The sequence below is a fragment of the Bos indicus genome, chromosome 29 (assembly GCF_029378745.1).
Source record: "Bos indicus isolate NIAB-ARS_2022 breed Sahiwal x Tharparkar chromosome 29, NIAB-ARS_B.indTharparkar_mat_pri_1.0, whole genome shotgun sequence".
NCBI classification, from domain to species: Eukaryota; Metazoa; Chordata; class Mammalia; order Artiodactyla; family Bovidae; genus Bos; species Bos indicus.
Genome location: NC_091788.1, coordinates 5,351,918 through 5,366,329, shown reverse-complemented (window position 1 = coordinate 5,366,329; position 14,412 = coordinate 5,351,918). Strand labels below are relative to the sequence as shown.

Here is a 14,412-nt window from a genome sequence, read left to right as displayed (position 1 = left end):
ATCCTGGGAGCCGAAACTACTGAAAGTCAAGCACTCTAGAGTTTGCTCTGCAACAAGAGAAGGCACCTCCGTGAGAAGCCTGCACACCACGACTAGAGAGCAGGCCCCTTGCCCCAGCTAGAGAAAAGCAGGAACAACAGTGAAGACCCAAGGCCACAAAAAGAAATGCAATAAATTTCAAGGAAAAGAGAGAGGCTCAGAGGAGACACTGTCACCTTAGAGGCTGTTCTTTCCCAGAGAGTTGAGATCAGCACAGCCCACTGAGGGTGGGCACTGCGGGCTCTTTGGGAACTTGGAATCAGAGAAGAAATGAACCTGCTTCAGTCCCCAGTAACCCTGCCGTCCAGAGGTTTTCTTTAAGTTGTGTTTTTTTGTTGTTGTTGTTGTTCTCACTGAGGACACTTTCCAGATGGCTGTTTCCCCCTCCATTTTTCAGGGGTCTTAGAAGTCAAATAAATCATAATTTCACTGGCCCCTTTTCTACTGCATTTAGATGATTACTGTCTCCTCAGACCTAGCTAAATCCACACAGATTCTGATCAAGTTGACACCGTTAGGCCCAGAAATAAAATTCTGCTATTTCTCTTCATAAATACCAACATCTTTTCTGCACTTAATCCCGAAGCTCTTATGGTGTTAGCATACTACCTTGTTCAGGGATGATTTCCACTTTGAGATGCATCATACAAGGATTTCTTTGAAGTTGAATGTCACATGCAAAGGGAGACCTTTTCTCCATCTATAAGAATTTTCCATGCCTCTCACGCACCCCAGTTATTTGATGCCTGAACAATTCTTATACACCTCTGACCACCAAGGTGAAGACTCCCTGAAGGGTGTTCTCTGTCTGAGTCACTTTGGGGAAGATTGCTTTCACCATATTTCTCTCATGACCTTTACATAAAAAGCATTAAAATGGATTCTACTCATGACATTTTAAACATAAACATGATGAAAAAATATATATATGTGTGTAACTGAGTCACTTTGCCCTACAGTTAAGATGAGACACAATAATGTAACTAAAATTATTTTTAATTGTGTGTTTAAATTGTGTTTATTTTTAATTGTGTGTTTAAGTAAAAACACAATGATTTAACTATACTTCAGTAAAAACTTTAAAAAAAAAACAAACCTGGGACTTCTGAGGTGGTCCAGAGTTTAAGAATCTTACAGTGCAGGGGATGCCAGTTCAATCCCTGGCCCAGAAACATGTCTCATGCCACAGGGCAACTAAGCCCATGAGCAGCAACCATGAGCCCATGTGTAGCAACAAGTTAAGCCTGTGGACTGGAGCCTGTGCTCCAAAACGGGAGACGCCACCACGAGGAGAAGCCCGAGCCCTGCGATGAAGAGCAGCTGTGTGCACCACAGCTAGAGAAAGCCATGCAGCAAGGAAGACCTAGCACAGCCAGAACAAAACCAATCAATCAATCAGAAAATTAGTCTCTGAAGAAAGCTCATGGGCTGATATGGAGCTCTGCCACAGAGGCCAGATTCCAAGTTGGCCATTCTCAGGTATGCGGGAATCTGGGGGATATGCAGAAGGACCTTTCCTGCCTGAGCTGTCATCCTTGTGCCAAAGAAAATCAGAGACAGACATGGGGTTAAGTGCTGAAGACAAATTTTATTCAGCATGATGACAATAGACTGCCAAATGGGCTTCTTTTGACATTCCTCCAGAATTTGGCTTCTCTAGCTTCCCTGTGGACTTGATGAATTACTGCCACCAGACCACAATTGATTTTCACTAATCATTATTTAATTTGTTCTAACTTGTTTTCAAATGGTTTATGTCTTGTGTCTCTCTTCGCTGTATTATGAATTTATAAATGTAATGAGCTATATACCTTATAGCCCATCTACTTTATAAAATAGTGTCTCCTGCACTACCCAAGGGGAACCCAGGCTTCTAACATAGTTAAATATCTTGAGGCTATCAATCACATTTAAAACCACATAGAGAATATTTGTAATAGTACATATCTAGATATGAGAAGAGGGAACAGGGAAAAATATTTTCTGCATCATTATAGACTAGTAAGACAGGAGATCCAGAGAATCATAAGAAATATTTTATAATGAATCTGCAGCTGATTGAGGGAGAGAGTAGGGAGCTGAGAATAAAAATGGCCAACTTTAAGTTATATGGTGTAAAGACATTTTATTATACATCTTGATATGCTGATGTCAAAACATGCTCTACTAGTCTTCCTCGATAGGGAAGAACAATAGTAGGTATGGGAATAAAATAAAACTCTTATTGACATGACTCAGCTTTCAAAAGACATACTTCTGAAATATACTTCTGGTATAAATGTAACAAAACCATATTTCATGCTGTATGATTTTAGTATTTTTCTGATAGGAATATGCATGTAAGTACCCACTCTTGACAGGATGTGCTATTGAGGACCACTGAATGTATTTCCTTTGCTGTTTGTATTAACCACCAGAACTAAGTAAGGAAACTATGAAGAAAAAAGATAACTAGGGAATGATGGAGTTTCAGATCATACGCAACAGAGGGCTTCCACTCCACAAGTAACTGGAGATCCACGAGATATAAATACAGAAAGCAGAATAATATCATGGAGGGCATTTATCATTTACACTGAAGGTCTCTTTATTTCTGATCATTTCTACAAGTGTGCATACAGAAATAACTTGAACATGTGTGTCTCAGACTGAACCTTCCAGAAACTCAGTTTCATATTTGACTCTATAAACACATACCTAAAAAAGTCACATCAATTCCTCAAGTCAACACTCCCTTTTCGAATCCTGCACCCCTGCTGGATCAGGTTTTTCAATCACACTGAGCTTATATCAGAAACCAGGGCTGTGTTTTCCCTTCATAATGGATGTATGACCTAGATTTCAGTTTTCAAGTGTCCAGAAGAAAGCTTCTGATAGAAGCAACCGACTACACAGTGTATTACAGAATTATGTGTTGGGACTCAGATGACCACACATGTCATCACCACAGTAAGGACAGGGGCTGGGGCTAACCCAAATCTTCCTGGGACGTTCTAAGTATGTAAGGATCACCCTCAGCTTAGCCTTTATCTGAGCAAATCTCTCCCGGTGAAGGACACCCAGAGAGCTGTAACTCTCCCGAGGGGCTGGATAAAGCTCTAGATTTAAATCAGGGAGCCTGTCAGTATGACGCAGGACACTCTCCAGGACAGCCATGGAGATGAGGTTTCCGCACATGGTGAGGACCCTAAGCTGGGAGCAGCAGCTCAGGGCAGGCAGAAAGCCCATGAGGTGGACGTCCGTGATCCCACACAGGTTTAAGTCCAGTTCTTCCAGAGTGCCTGCAACTTTCTCCAGTAGAACTTGAAGGAGCTTGGGATTAAAGTCGGTCAGGGTGACGCCACTAAGATTCAGGCCCTTCAGCTGACAGATTTTTGGACACCAGGACAGATGGGTCAGGTCTGATTCTGTAAGCAGGCAGTTGGTGATTGAGATGTTGTCCAAGGGGGTCTTCAAGCACCTGGGGTGGAGGGGGGGAAGAAGCAATTAGATGAGGGAAAGCAAAGTAGCAGTTGAGTTCCAGAGGAGAACTCAATGATTGGCCCAAAGCTGATACAGTTCAAATTCCAGAATGTCCAGTCTCATTCTAGGCTGAGTCCTGCCATTTTCTTAGTGTGACTGGATCACATTCACATGATCTTGAAAGCTGTCTTTCCTCATCTGTCAAGCAGAGTACAGTACACTCTACTTCCTTAGCAGGATGAATAGACATAATGGAATGCACTAGAACATGATCAGAGGAGAGCATGACACAAAGTGTCCATCAGGGTGGACATCACTGAGTGTTAGTTCTGGGAGATGAGATAAAAAATGCTTTTCATTTAGATCGCCACTCTGTGGGTGAGCTGCTGGTCATATACCTCTGGCCAGGTGAGGCTCTTGGCATACATGCAGAAAGGGGCTGCCGGTCTTTAGGGACTCCCAGCCCTATGACATCTACAAACTTTCTATCACTTTTTACATTCTTTTGGCTCTGCTCTGCTACCATCATCTCCAGAACCATGCATTTCCCATATATTAATTACCTTATATGCAGCAAAAGGACACCTGTTACTGACTTGGACTTTAAAACAGGCTCCTTGTGGTCACAGGTTAGTGACCACAGAGTTTCTTTTCACAACGCTCAGGCTGATGTGATTTTCCCTCTTCAATGCCCCCTTCGCTTACCTATACATAAATCTTCAGAACACAGAAATCTCTCCCCCAAGAAGAAATCACATACACAATTGCACTAGATCTAGGCCCCCTAACTTGTGGGTTCCCAACATGGCGTCCCTTTCCAGAGCTTCTGTAACCGATTCCCCCCACCTGGATTGCTGTGCTTCTGTAATACTGCGTTTCATGGTGGAGCAGCAGATGAGACACTGCCCTTGATATTCTACCATTGTGTCCACTGTTAATCAGCTGCTGGCAGAGCCTCACCTGAGCATCTGGTCCAGACGGCCTTCAAGGAAGAATGGAGCTTCCATGCAGAGGTCCCGGAGGTTCCGCAGCTGGAGGATCTGAGAGGTCAATTGCAGAAGATCCTGATGGTCCTGCTCCTCAACAGCAGACCCACGAATGCGGGAGAGAATGAGACTCTGAACATTGCTCATCTGACCCAGGAGAGGAGCAAACTGGGCCAGGGTGGACAGCTTCTGGGTGAAACTCAGTTTAATCATCTGTACACAGTCCAGCTTCACCATCCTGAGAACTGTCTTCATATTTTCCTTGGACATTGAAATAATCTTCATCTTCTTACAGCACAGGTGTATGGAGGCTTTTCTCTGCTCCACCCACCTGAAGAGGTAGGTAAGGAATTTCTCCAGGGGCTTTTTCGTAAGACAAAGTTCTATGTACACTTCTAAGGGAGTCAAGGGGTGCCTTTTCCTGGACATGTCCTCAGCCACTGGAACCAGCAGTGAGCTGGAGGGCATGTGGCCCTTGCCTCCAGACCACATGTTCCAGAAGTCCTGGCCGGTATTCCTTAAGTCCAGCACCCGCAGCTTGCCCCTCCTGTGGGGAAACAGCAGATGGTGGGGTAAGATTATTTAAAATCCACACTGAATGAACCCACAGCCTGGATAGAATGTTCAGGCAACATTCCATCTCCCCATGTGTGCTCTGACTTCACAGTCCTGCTCTCACCTGCTGTTCTTTCCTTTCTCGCTCCCTCTCCCCCAGCTCTTTTTCCTCTTCCATCCTTCCTATTATATATTTGTAAGGGATTTCCCAAAGTGATCTCAGCAATTCCTCTGAAAAAGCCTCTGAGCTTTTTCAGAAGCCTCTGGTCACCACTTGGTCATCCACTCTGCCTGGCACCATGTGTCTCTTCCAGGAATCCAAGACCCTGCCAGGCTCCCTGGATCTGACTCACCTGGGGTGAACCTTCTGGGCAAGCAGGACATCAAGGCCTTCCAGCACTGCTTGTAAGGTTCCTTGGTGAGGCTTTTGCATCAGGCTTCCCAGAGGCAGGCGGGCAAAGGGCCAGGCTGGCACCATAGCCTTCAGGGTCTCCCTGTGTCGGCCAAAGACGGCAGCCATGAAGAGTGGTGGGTAGAGCTCTGTGGGCAGAAACTCCAAAGTAGAGATGGCTAAGGGCTCGTCTCTCAGCAGGCCAATTGCTGCCAAGATCGCAAGTCTGGGAGGGTTGTGAACACTCATCCTGACTCTTCTCTGAATTGAATCCTGGGAAACTGCAAAGAGACAAGACATCCTTCTCAGAACAATCATAACCATCAGGGTAGTCTCTCTCCCCACACTTCAGAGAAATCAAATCAGGCCCACAGTCATTGCTCTGGCAATGATGAATCAGAATGGAAGACTTCGGTGTGTCTGGATTCCAGTCTGGGTTTGTGTCCCTAAGGCCAGAGCTCTCCCCATCCTGCCACTAGAGCAAGAATCTAACAAGTTGCAGGAAGGAAGAAAGCCAAATGGAGGCTCATCTGTTTCCATCCACTGCTTTCCTTAATGCATGTCCCTCTTGCACATCTGCAGCAGAAGACTGAAAAAGCTGACTCTCTTTGTTTATATGGTGAAAAAAAAAAAAAAAAAAAGAACTATTGCTTAAAGCCCAAACTATGGGGACAGGAGTTCATGTAGAACACAGCTTCCATCCTCAGTTCCCAAAGTCAACTTAGCTGGGAAAGATTAAGGAGATACTTGTAAAGGGAATGCCATTTGTGTATAGAGTAAAAACCTTAAATGTCAAGAAACAGCATGTCAAACAGATGTCTTTAAAAAGAAAAACTGCTGGTTAGGGCTTTTAAATACTATAAACCAAAGCACAAATCAAAATGTTTAGAATGGAAGCAAAAGTATACCTTGAGGCAGAAAGATAGATTTAAATTTAACCTAAAGAAGAGAAAAAAGTAAACTCTCCATGCCATGTCAAACTGCATTATACCATTCATTGCATGCTGGCCATTGGCAGAACATCCCTCACTGAGGTTAACTCACCAGGTCTGATGTGGTCAGGTTTGGGGTGCTGCTCAGACCTCAGACTTGGTGGAGAACACAAGGAGTGACTCCAGAGCGAGAAGTTTCTGTGTCTATTCTTTGGTGCTGGGGCATTTTATGGAACTTTTTAACCACATCTTCTCTCCTTTCAACTGCTAACTTCCAATCAGTAGGCATTACCTGATTGGATTCCAGAGCATCCCTCAGGTTCATCCAGATTGGGTTACTGCCAGTCTCTAGATGAATTGATTGAGTCAGATCATTATTCATGAAAGAAAAAAATTGGGGGAGGGGGAATCTAGGACTTATTCAGTAATTCACTATACAAAATTGATTGAGTTTTGTTAATATGGCCACTGAAATAAAAAGATGCTTACTCCTTAGAAGAAAAGTTATGACCAACCTAGACAGCATATTAAAAAGTAGAGACATTAGTTTGCGTGAAATGTTCCCTTGGTATTTCTAATTTTCTTGAAGAGATCTCTAGTCTCTCATGCCCTATTATTTTCCTCTATTTCTTTGCATTTTTCACTTAAAATGGATTTCTTATCTCTCCTTGCTGTTTTCTGGAACTCTGCATTCAGATGGATATATTTTTCCTTTTCTCCTTTGCCTTTCACTTCTCTCTCTCTCTCTTTTTTTTTTCCCCAGCTATTTTTAAGGCCTTCTCAGACAACCATTTTGCCTTTTAGCATTTCTTTTCTTGGGGATGGTTTTGATCACCACCTCCCGTACAATGTTACAATCCTCTGTCCACAGTTCTTCAAGCACTTTATCTATCAGCTCTATTCCCTTGAATCTATTTGTCACTTCCACTGTATAATCATGAGTCTTCCCTGATAGCTCAGTTAGTAAAGAGTCTGTATGCAATGCAGGAGACCCAGTTCCATTCCTGGGTCCGGAAGATCCACTAGAGAAGGGATGGGCTATCCACTCCAGTGTTCTTGGGCTTCCCTTGTGGCTCAGCTGGTAAAGAAATTACTTCAAATGTGGAAGATCTGGGCTTGATCTCTGGGTTGGGAAGATACCCTGGAGAAGTGAAAGGCTCCTCACTCCATTATTCTGGCCTGGACAATTCCATTGACTGTATTTTCCATGGGTCTCAAAGAATCGGACACAACTGAGTGACTTTCACGTTTTTGATTTAGGTTAGACCTGAACGGCCTAGTGGTTTTCCCTACATCCTTCAATTTGTGTCTGAATTCGGCAAGAAGTTCATGATCTGGCCACAGTCAACTCCCAGACTTGTTTTTGCTAGCTATATAGAGTTTCTCCATTTTTGACTACAAGGAATATAATCAACCTGTTTTGGTATTGACCATCTGGTGATATCCATGTGTAGAGTCTTCTCTTGGGTTAATGGAAAGGGTGTTTGCTATGACAGGTGTGTTCTTTTCACAACACTCTGTTAGCCTCTGCCTGCTTCATTTTGTACTGCAAGGTCAAACTTGTCTGTTACTCTTGACTTCCTACATTTTCATTCTAGCCCCCTATGATGAAAAGGTCATCTTTTTTTGTTTTTAGCTCTAGAAGGTCACATAGGTCTTCATAGAACCATTAAACTTCAGTTTTCAGTGTTAGTGGTTGGGGCATCAATTCAGTTTCGTCACTCAGTCGTGTCTGACTCTTTGTGACCCCATGGACCGCAGCCAAGTTTCCCTGTCCATCACCAACCCATGGAGCTTTCTCAAACTTATGTCAATCACTGGGCATGTCCATGGTTGGGGCATAGACTTGGATTATTTTAATGTTGAATGGTTTGCCTTGGAAAAGAGCCGAGATCATTCTGTCATTTTTGGGACTATACCCAAGTACTGCATTTCAGACTCTTTTGTTGACTATGAAGGCTATTACATTTCTTCAAAGAGATTCTTTCCCATAGTAGTAGATATAATGGTCATCTGAATTAAATTTGCCCATTCCTGTCATAGCTGAAGGGATGAGAAGGACTCCTCCAATTGTCAGATCACATAAGTGTTGGAAAAGGCTGTGATGTTAGTGGAAATGTGGAAATTTCAAAATTCAAGGTGGTGATGTTCCTCTGGGATCACAGTTACTATGAGATCAAAAAAAAGAATTATTTAAAGTTGAAATGAATTTTCTGAAAATAACTCGAGGCCTGATATGGAAGCAAAAAATCTGGTCAGACTCTAAACTGGTCATCCTTGAGTATGTGGGAATCTGGGGGATACTTGTAGAACGTTTCCTGCCTGAGCAGTAATCAGCTGAGGGAGTTGTTTCCAAGGAAAATAAGAAATAGACACAGGTGTAAGTGGCTACATCAAATTTTATTTAGGACAATGATAATATAGATAAGGATACCCTAGCATCTCAGGTCATCCAACTTCAACAGATACAGGTGATAGGGACTCACAATTCAGAAGCAGTGTGTTTCTTGGCTGGTAATTTCCTATGAGGAGGAATCAGGTCTGCAAAGGATCTTGGCTGAACCAAAGAAGTAGATTTTTTGCTGAGGGCAGCCCAGATGAACTGGATACTAATAGTGGGCAGTGAGGAAGTTTGATCAGATTCTTGGGGAGACCAGATATCAAGATCAGATCAGATCAGATCAGTCGCTCAGTCATGTCCGACTCTTTGCGACCCCATGTATCGCAGCACGCCAGGTCCTTGTCCATCACCAACTCGCAGAGTTCACTCAGACTCACGTCCATCAAGTCAGTGATGCCACCCAGCCATCTCATCCTCTGTCGTCCCCTTCTCCTCTTGCCTCCCTCCCAAGATCAGAGTCTTTTCCAATGAGTCAACTCTTCACATGAGGTGGCCAAAGTACTGGAGTTTCAGCTTTAGCATCAGTCTTTCCAAAGAAATCCCAGGGCTGATCTCCTTCAGAATGGACTGGTTGGATCTCCTTTTATTCCAAGGGACTCTCAAGAGTCTTCTCCAACACCACAGTTCAAAAGCATCAATTCTTCGGCCCTCAGCCTTCTTCACAGTCCAACTCTCACATCCATACATGACCACAGGAAAAACCATAGAACTAACATCCAAAAAAGATGTCCTTTTCATTATAGGGGACTGGAATGCAAAAGTAGGAAGTCAAGAAACACCTGGAGTAACAGGCAAATTTGGCCTTGGAATACACAATGAAGCAGGGCAAAGACTAATAGAGTTTTGCCAAGAAAATGCACTGGTCATAACAAACACCCTCTTCCAACAACACAAGAGAAGACTCTATACATGGACATCACCAGATGATCAACACTGAAATCAGATTGATTATATTCTTTGCAGCCAAAGATGGAGAAGCTCTATACAGTCAGCAAAAACAAGACCAGGAGCTGACTGTGGCTCAGATCATGAACTCCTTATTGCCAAATTCAGACTGAAATTGAGGAAAGTAGGGAAAACCACTAGACCATTCAGGTATGACCTAAATCAAATCCTTTATGATTATACAGATATCAAGAGTGGGTTCTTTTGCTGAACTGACTTAGAATTATTATTCAAACTGGATTTTACAAGGAAGCCCTCTGATAATTCAAGGAGAAGGATCACGAGCCTGAATAAATTTTGGTGAAACAATGCTTTCCCTGCCTCACTTGTGTAACCCAGTGAGCAGGCGCATCTAGAGGGGACTCGGTAGACATTCTCCCTCAGTTCCACTTGCCGTCTTCTCCTACACTTTCCTTTGGAGAGAATTATTTCACTTGCCATGACAGTAAACAAAGGTTATTGCAGCCCAAAGGCCGTCATCCACTGCAGCCCCAAGACAGTGTGCCCTGAGGGCAGTTCAAGGAGGAGAAGAAGTCAGTGTCCTGAGGTGGCACCAAGAACGTCACATGGATGACTTTAATAAGACCAGACTCCTGCCTCTTTCCATACAGAGAAAAAGAAAAAAGAAAAAATTCCCGGGTGGTCCAGTGATTAAGAATCCACCACTCAGTGCAAGGGATACAGGTTAGATCCCTGTTCTGGGAAACTCCCACGGGCTGCAGAGCAACTAAGCCCAAGCCCCACAAGCACCGGACTGGGGCCTGGGAGCCGTGACTACTGAAGCACACACACCCTGGCGCTATGCTCTGCAATGAGAGAAGCCACCAAAATGAGAAACCAGTGCATTTCTACTAGAGAGTGGCCCCTGCTCGCCACAACAAGAGAAAGGCTGTGCTTAGCAAGGAAGACCCGGAACAGCCAAAATAAGTAAATTTTAAAAATTAGAGAAATCAATAAATAAAATTTAAAGTGCATGAAACTTAGTGAGATGTATCATTTTTATCATGTGCAATAATTCTTTGATATTTTCTGTTTTTTTTTTTTTAACACCAAATGATCTTATATACTGTAAGGTACGGTAAGTCACTTCGTCGTGTCCGACTCTGTGCAACCCGTCGGGCTCTCCTTATAACTTTTTTTTTCTCCTTATAATTTTTTTTTTCCTCCTTATAACTTTTGAACAGTTCCTTCGAGCTATCTGAGAAGCCACCTTTCTGCCTATAATCTGTAGTCACCAAATAAAACATACTTCTCACCTTTTAGGTTGTGTACTTGTCATTTGATATGCTCTTCCGAGACCTTTTCCCAACACACATGTCCTGGCCCCACTCACCTGAGTTCCAGGAGTTACATGGAAACTGCCAATGAAAACATTAGCCACCCCCTGAAAGTAGAGGGAGATTTTATTTGGTAGCCGTGTTTAGGACCCAAGCCCAGGAGACAGAATCTCAGTTGCTCTGAGAAAACTGCTCCAAGAAGGCAGGAGGGGGAGTCATGTGATAAAATTTGTAAAAAGGGAGAAGGCAGTCTGAACATCAAAGATTGTTGTTGTTCAGTCACTCAGTCTGACTTTGCAATTCCAGGGGCTGCTGTAAGAAAAATCAGATTTCAAGTGAAGGAATTTAGCATACTGCATATGGGAAGATGCAAGCCTCTGGGCTCACTGAATTCATTCCTTTCATATGCACCTCAGCTCTCTGGGGCCAAATCCTGTTGCCTTGTTCAACTTAAGGAGTGGTAGATGCCCCAGATGGCTGCTTCTTTCACTCCCTGAGCTCCTCAGAGATCACCATGGGGAGCAGTGACATCTGTTGGATTGGAGGTCTGGGAGCCCTCATTCACATTTGGACGCCAGAAATCTCTGGTGACTGTGTCATTTCTTGTTTATTGAAATGGCAAGAGATGTCTTCATTTCACAAAACTTTCTGTACCTTCTATTCAATAATATTGTGAACCAAAAAATGCTCTAAATATAATGTCTACATCCTAAAGGAAATCAGTCCTGAATATTCATTGGAAGGACTGATGCTGAGGCTGAAACTCTAATTCTTTGGCCACCTGATGCGAAGAACTGACTCATCTGAAAAGACCCTGATGCTGGGAAAGATTGAAGGCAGTAGAAGGGGACGACAGAGGATGAGACGGTTGGATGGCATCAACGACTCAACAGACATGAGTTTGAGGAATCTCCGGGAGTTAGTGATAGACAGGGAGGCCTGGTGTGCTGCAGGCCGTGGGCTCACAAAGGGTTGGACACGACTGAGCAACTGAACTGAACTGAAGTGAACTATTAAAAATATCCTTGGAAACCTTTCGACTCAAAATTTTATTGATCTACATATTTTTTTAAAGAAACAATTCTTGTTCATTTATGGTTAAAATCAGTTTATAAATCACATTTGTTTTCTGAGTCTTCTAAGCAAGTACAATATTTTTAAATTACCCACATGACTTCTTAAAAATAGTATATTGCCTCAATTAACTTTAGAGTGTTTTCTATATAAACCACTGTGCAAATATTTATACTCAATGATATTACCGGAAGACACAGTTTTTTAAATATTTATTTATTTAATTATTTGGCTGCCCTGGGTCTTAGTCATGCACACACGATCTTTGATCTTCCTTGTGACCCTGTGTGTGGGTATTGTGTGTGTGTGTGTGCCTGTATATGTTCAGTTTGCTCCAACTCTTTGTGACCCCATGGACTGTAGTCCACCAGGCTCCTCTGTCCATGGAATTTTCTAGGCAGGAGTACTGGAGTAGGGTGTCGTTTCCTTCTCCAAGGGTTCTTCCCGACCCAGGGATAGAACCCATGTCTTCTGTGTCTCCTGCATTGGCAGGCAGATTCTTTGCCACTGGGCCACCTGGGGAATCGGAGGGATCATTCAGTTGTGGCATGCAAATACTTAGTTTCAGGATATGAAATCTAGTTTCTTGACCAGAGATTGAACCAGGGCTCACTGGATCACCAGAGAAGTTCCAGGACAGCAAGGTTGATTGAAAATTCTAAAGTATACAGTCCTGATTACAAAACTGATTTCTATTGTGAGGTGCTGTGGCCAGGGAAGCAGGTAGGGATTGAAAGTGGTTGATGCACATTTTGGGAAAAAGAAACTAGAGACAGAATTAAAGTTTCAAAGATGGAACTGGGGGACTCAAGACTTCTTGGATCAAGAGCCCTGTTCTTTGGGGCCAGGTCACTTTTTTTTAGTGTCTCGGCACACAGAAAGTGTCTGTTTTGCTATGATACAATCAGTCCTGTGTCCCCAATCACATTTCCCATTGCTATATTTTGCTTTTATTCTTTTCCCATGGGGTTTTTCTCATGGCTTAGCCAGAGCAAGAGGTGGCTGACTATTAGCCCCTGCACTCTGGTCTGATCTACAAGCTGCTGGCCTAGAGACCTGAGGCTCAGAATGTCTATCACTGAAGATGAATCCAGTCTGTCCTACTCCCTCCCATCCCCAGCCCCCACCCTCACCCCCACCCCCGCACTGGCTACTGGAACAGTCTGGATGAATCCTGACTCATTGGTAAGCACATGCAATATGTGAGTCCAGTTTCAGCATCCAGGTTTTTCTTTCCTCTGTTGTAAACAACAGTGGTTGAGTTCAAGGGATGAAGACTCATGCTATTCATGAGGAGGGAGAAGACTAAAAAAAAAAAAAAAAAATTGTGAAGTGCTTACATAATAATGAGCTCTTGTTCAACAACTCCAGAGCCCAGCTCTCAACAGGCAATATCTCATTTTGTGAAAGTCACTCAGTCATGTCTGACTCTTTGTGACCCCATGCACTATACAGTCCACGGAATTCTTCAGGGCAGAATACTGGAGAGGTTAGCCTTTCTGTTCTCCAGGGGATCTTCCCAACCCAGGGATTGAACCCATCTGAATTGCAGATGGATTATTTAACAGCTGAGGCTCCAGGGAAGCCTAAAAAATATGGAATGCTTCATGAATTTGTGTGTCATCCTTGTGCAGGGGCCATGACAAACTTCTCTGTATCGTTACGATTTCAGTATATGTGCTGCCAAAGCGAGAGCAAATATCTCTTTGGATCCTACTAAAAATCCCATAAACTGTACGTGCATCATTATATTCACTGTGGGGGAACCAAAGATCTGCCTAAGGTCCTCTAAGCCATATATTCCCTTCCATCAGATCAGAAACAATTGAAGCCTCTGAATCCTTTGCAAGAAACTTTTTATTTGTCTCCATTAGTTTAGACACACTGTGAGGGTTAAATTTATGTGTCAACTTCACTGTCAGTTGAGATGACCAGATCACAGGTCAAAGATTAACACTAGGAGAATCTGCAAGGGAACTCCTGGGAGAGATTAGCATTGAAATCAGTAATTGAGTCAAGACATCAGCCCTCACCAGTGTGGGTGGGCATCACTTTATCATCTGGGGGCTTGGATGGAACAAAGGCAACTGTTTGCCTTCTCTCTCTTCTTGGCTATGAATACTGGAGCTTCTAGCTCCTAAACCTGGAAACTCCAGTACATACACAAGTGTCTCCCTGGTTCTCAGATCTTTAGTTTTGACTTAGAGCTACATCATCACTTCCATTGCTTTTCAACCTTAAGATTACGTCTGAATTATACCATTAAGATTAGGTCTGAATTATACCATTAAGTCAGAGAAGGCAATGGCACCCCACTCCAATACTCTTGCCTGGAAAATCCCATGGACGG

At 43.3% G+C, this 14,412-nt stretch overlaps 1 protein-coding gene and 1 non-coding gene across 2 annotated transcripts; both read right to left on the bottom strand.

Annotated features, from left to right (window-relative positions):
* Positions 1-2,163: 2,163 nt before the first annotated feature.
* LOC139180787 (PRAME family member 8-like) lies at positions 2,164-6,117 on the bottom strand. The gene is made up of 3 exons (XM_070783380.1): positions 5,396-6,117; positions 4,462-5,034; positions 2,164-3,499 (listed from the first exon to the last, which is right to left on the bottom strand). The coding sequence occupies exons 1-3, from the start codon at positions 5,755-5,757 to the stop codon at positions 2,947-2,949; spliced, it is 1,488 nt and encodes a 495-aa protein (XP_070639481.1). The 5' UTR covers positions 5,758-6,117; the 3' UTR covers positions 2,164-2,946.
* A 7,534-nt stretch (positions 6,118-13,651) lies between these two features.
* LOC139180799 (U6 spliceosomal RNA) lies at positions 13,652-13,760 on the bottom strand. Its single transcript, XR_011565052.1, has one exon. It is a non-coding gene; the product is annotated as a U6 spliceosomal RNA (small nuclear RNA).
* Positions 13,761-14,412: the final 652 nt, after the last annotated feature.

What these genes read in the sequence shown, in the direction of transcription:
- LOC139180787 (XM_070783380.1), bottom strand. Translation starts at nt 5,757, where the DNA reads ATGGTTATGATTGTTCTGAGAAGGATGTCTTGTCTCTTTGCAGTTTCC. An exon ending in GCCCAGAAGGTTCACCCCAG is followed by an intron (nt 5,035 to 5,395) that starts GTGAGTCAGATC and finishes GTTTCCCCACAG; the next exon opens with GAGGGGCAAGCTGCGGGTGC. An exon ending in CGTCTGGACCAGATGCTCAG is followed by an intron (nt 3,500 to 4,461) that starts GTGAGGCTCTGC and finishes CCTCCACCCCAG; the next exon opens with GTGCTTGAAGACCCCCTTGG.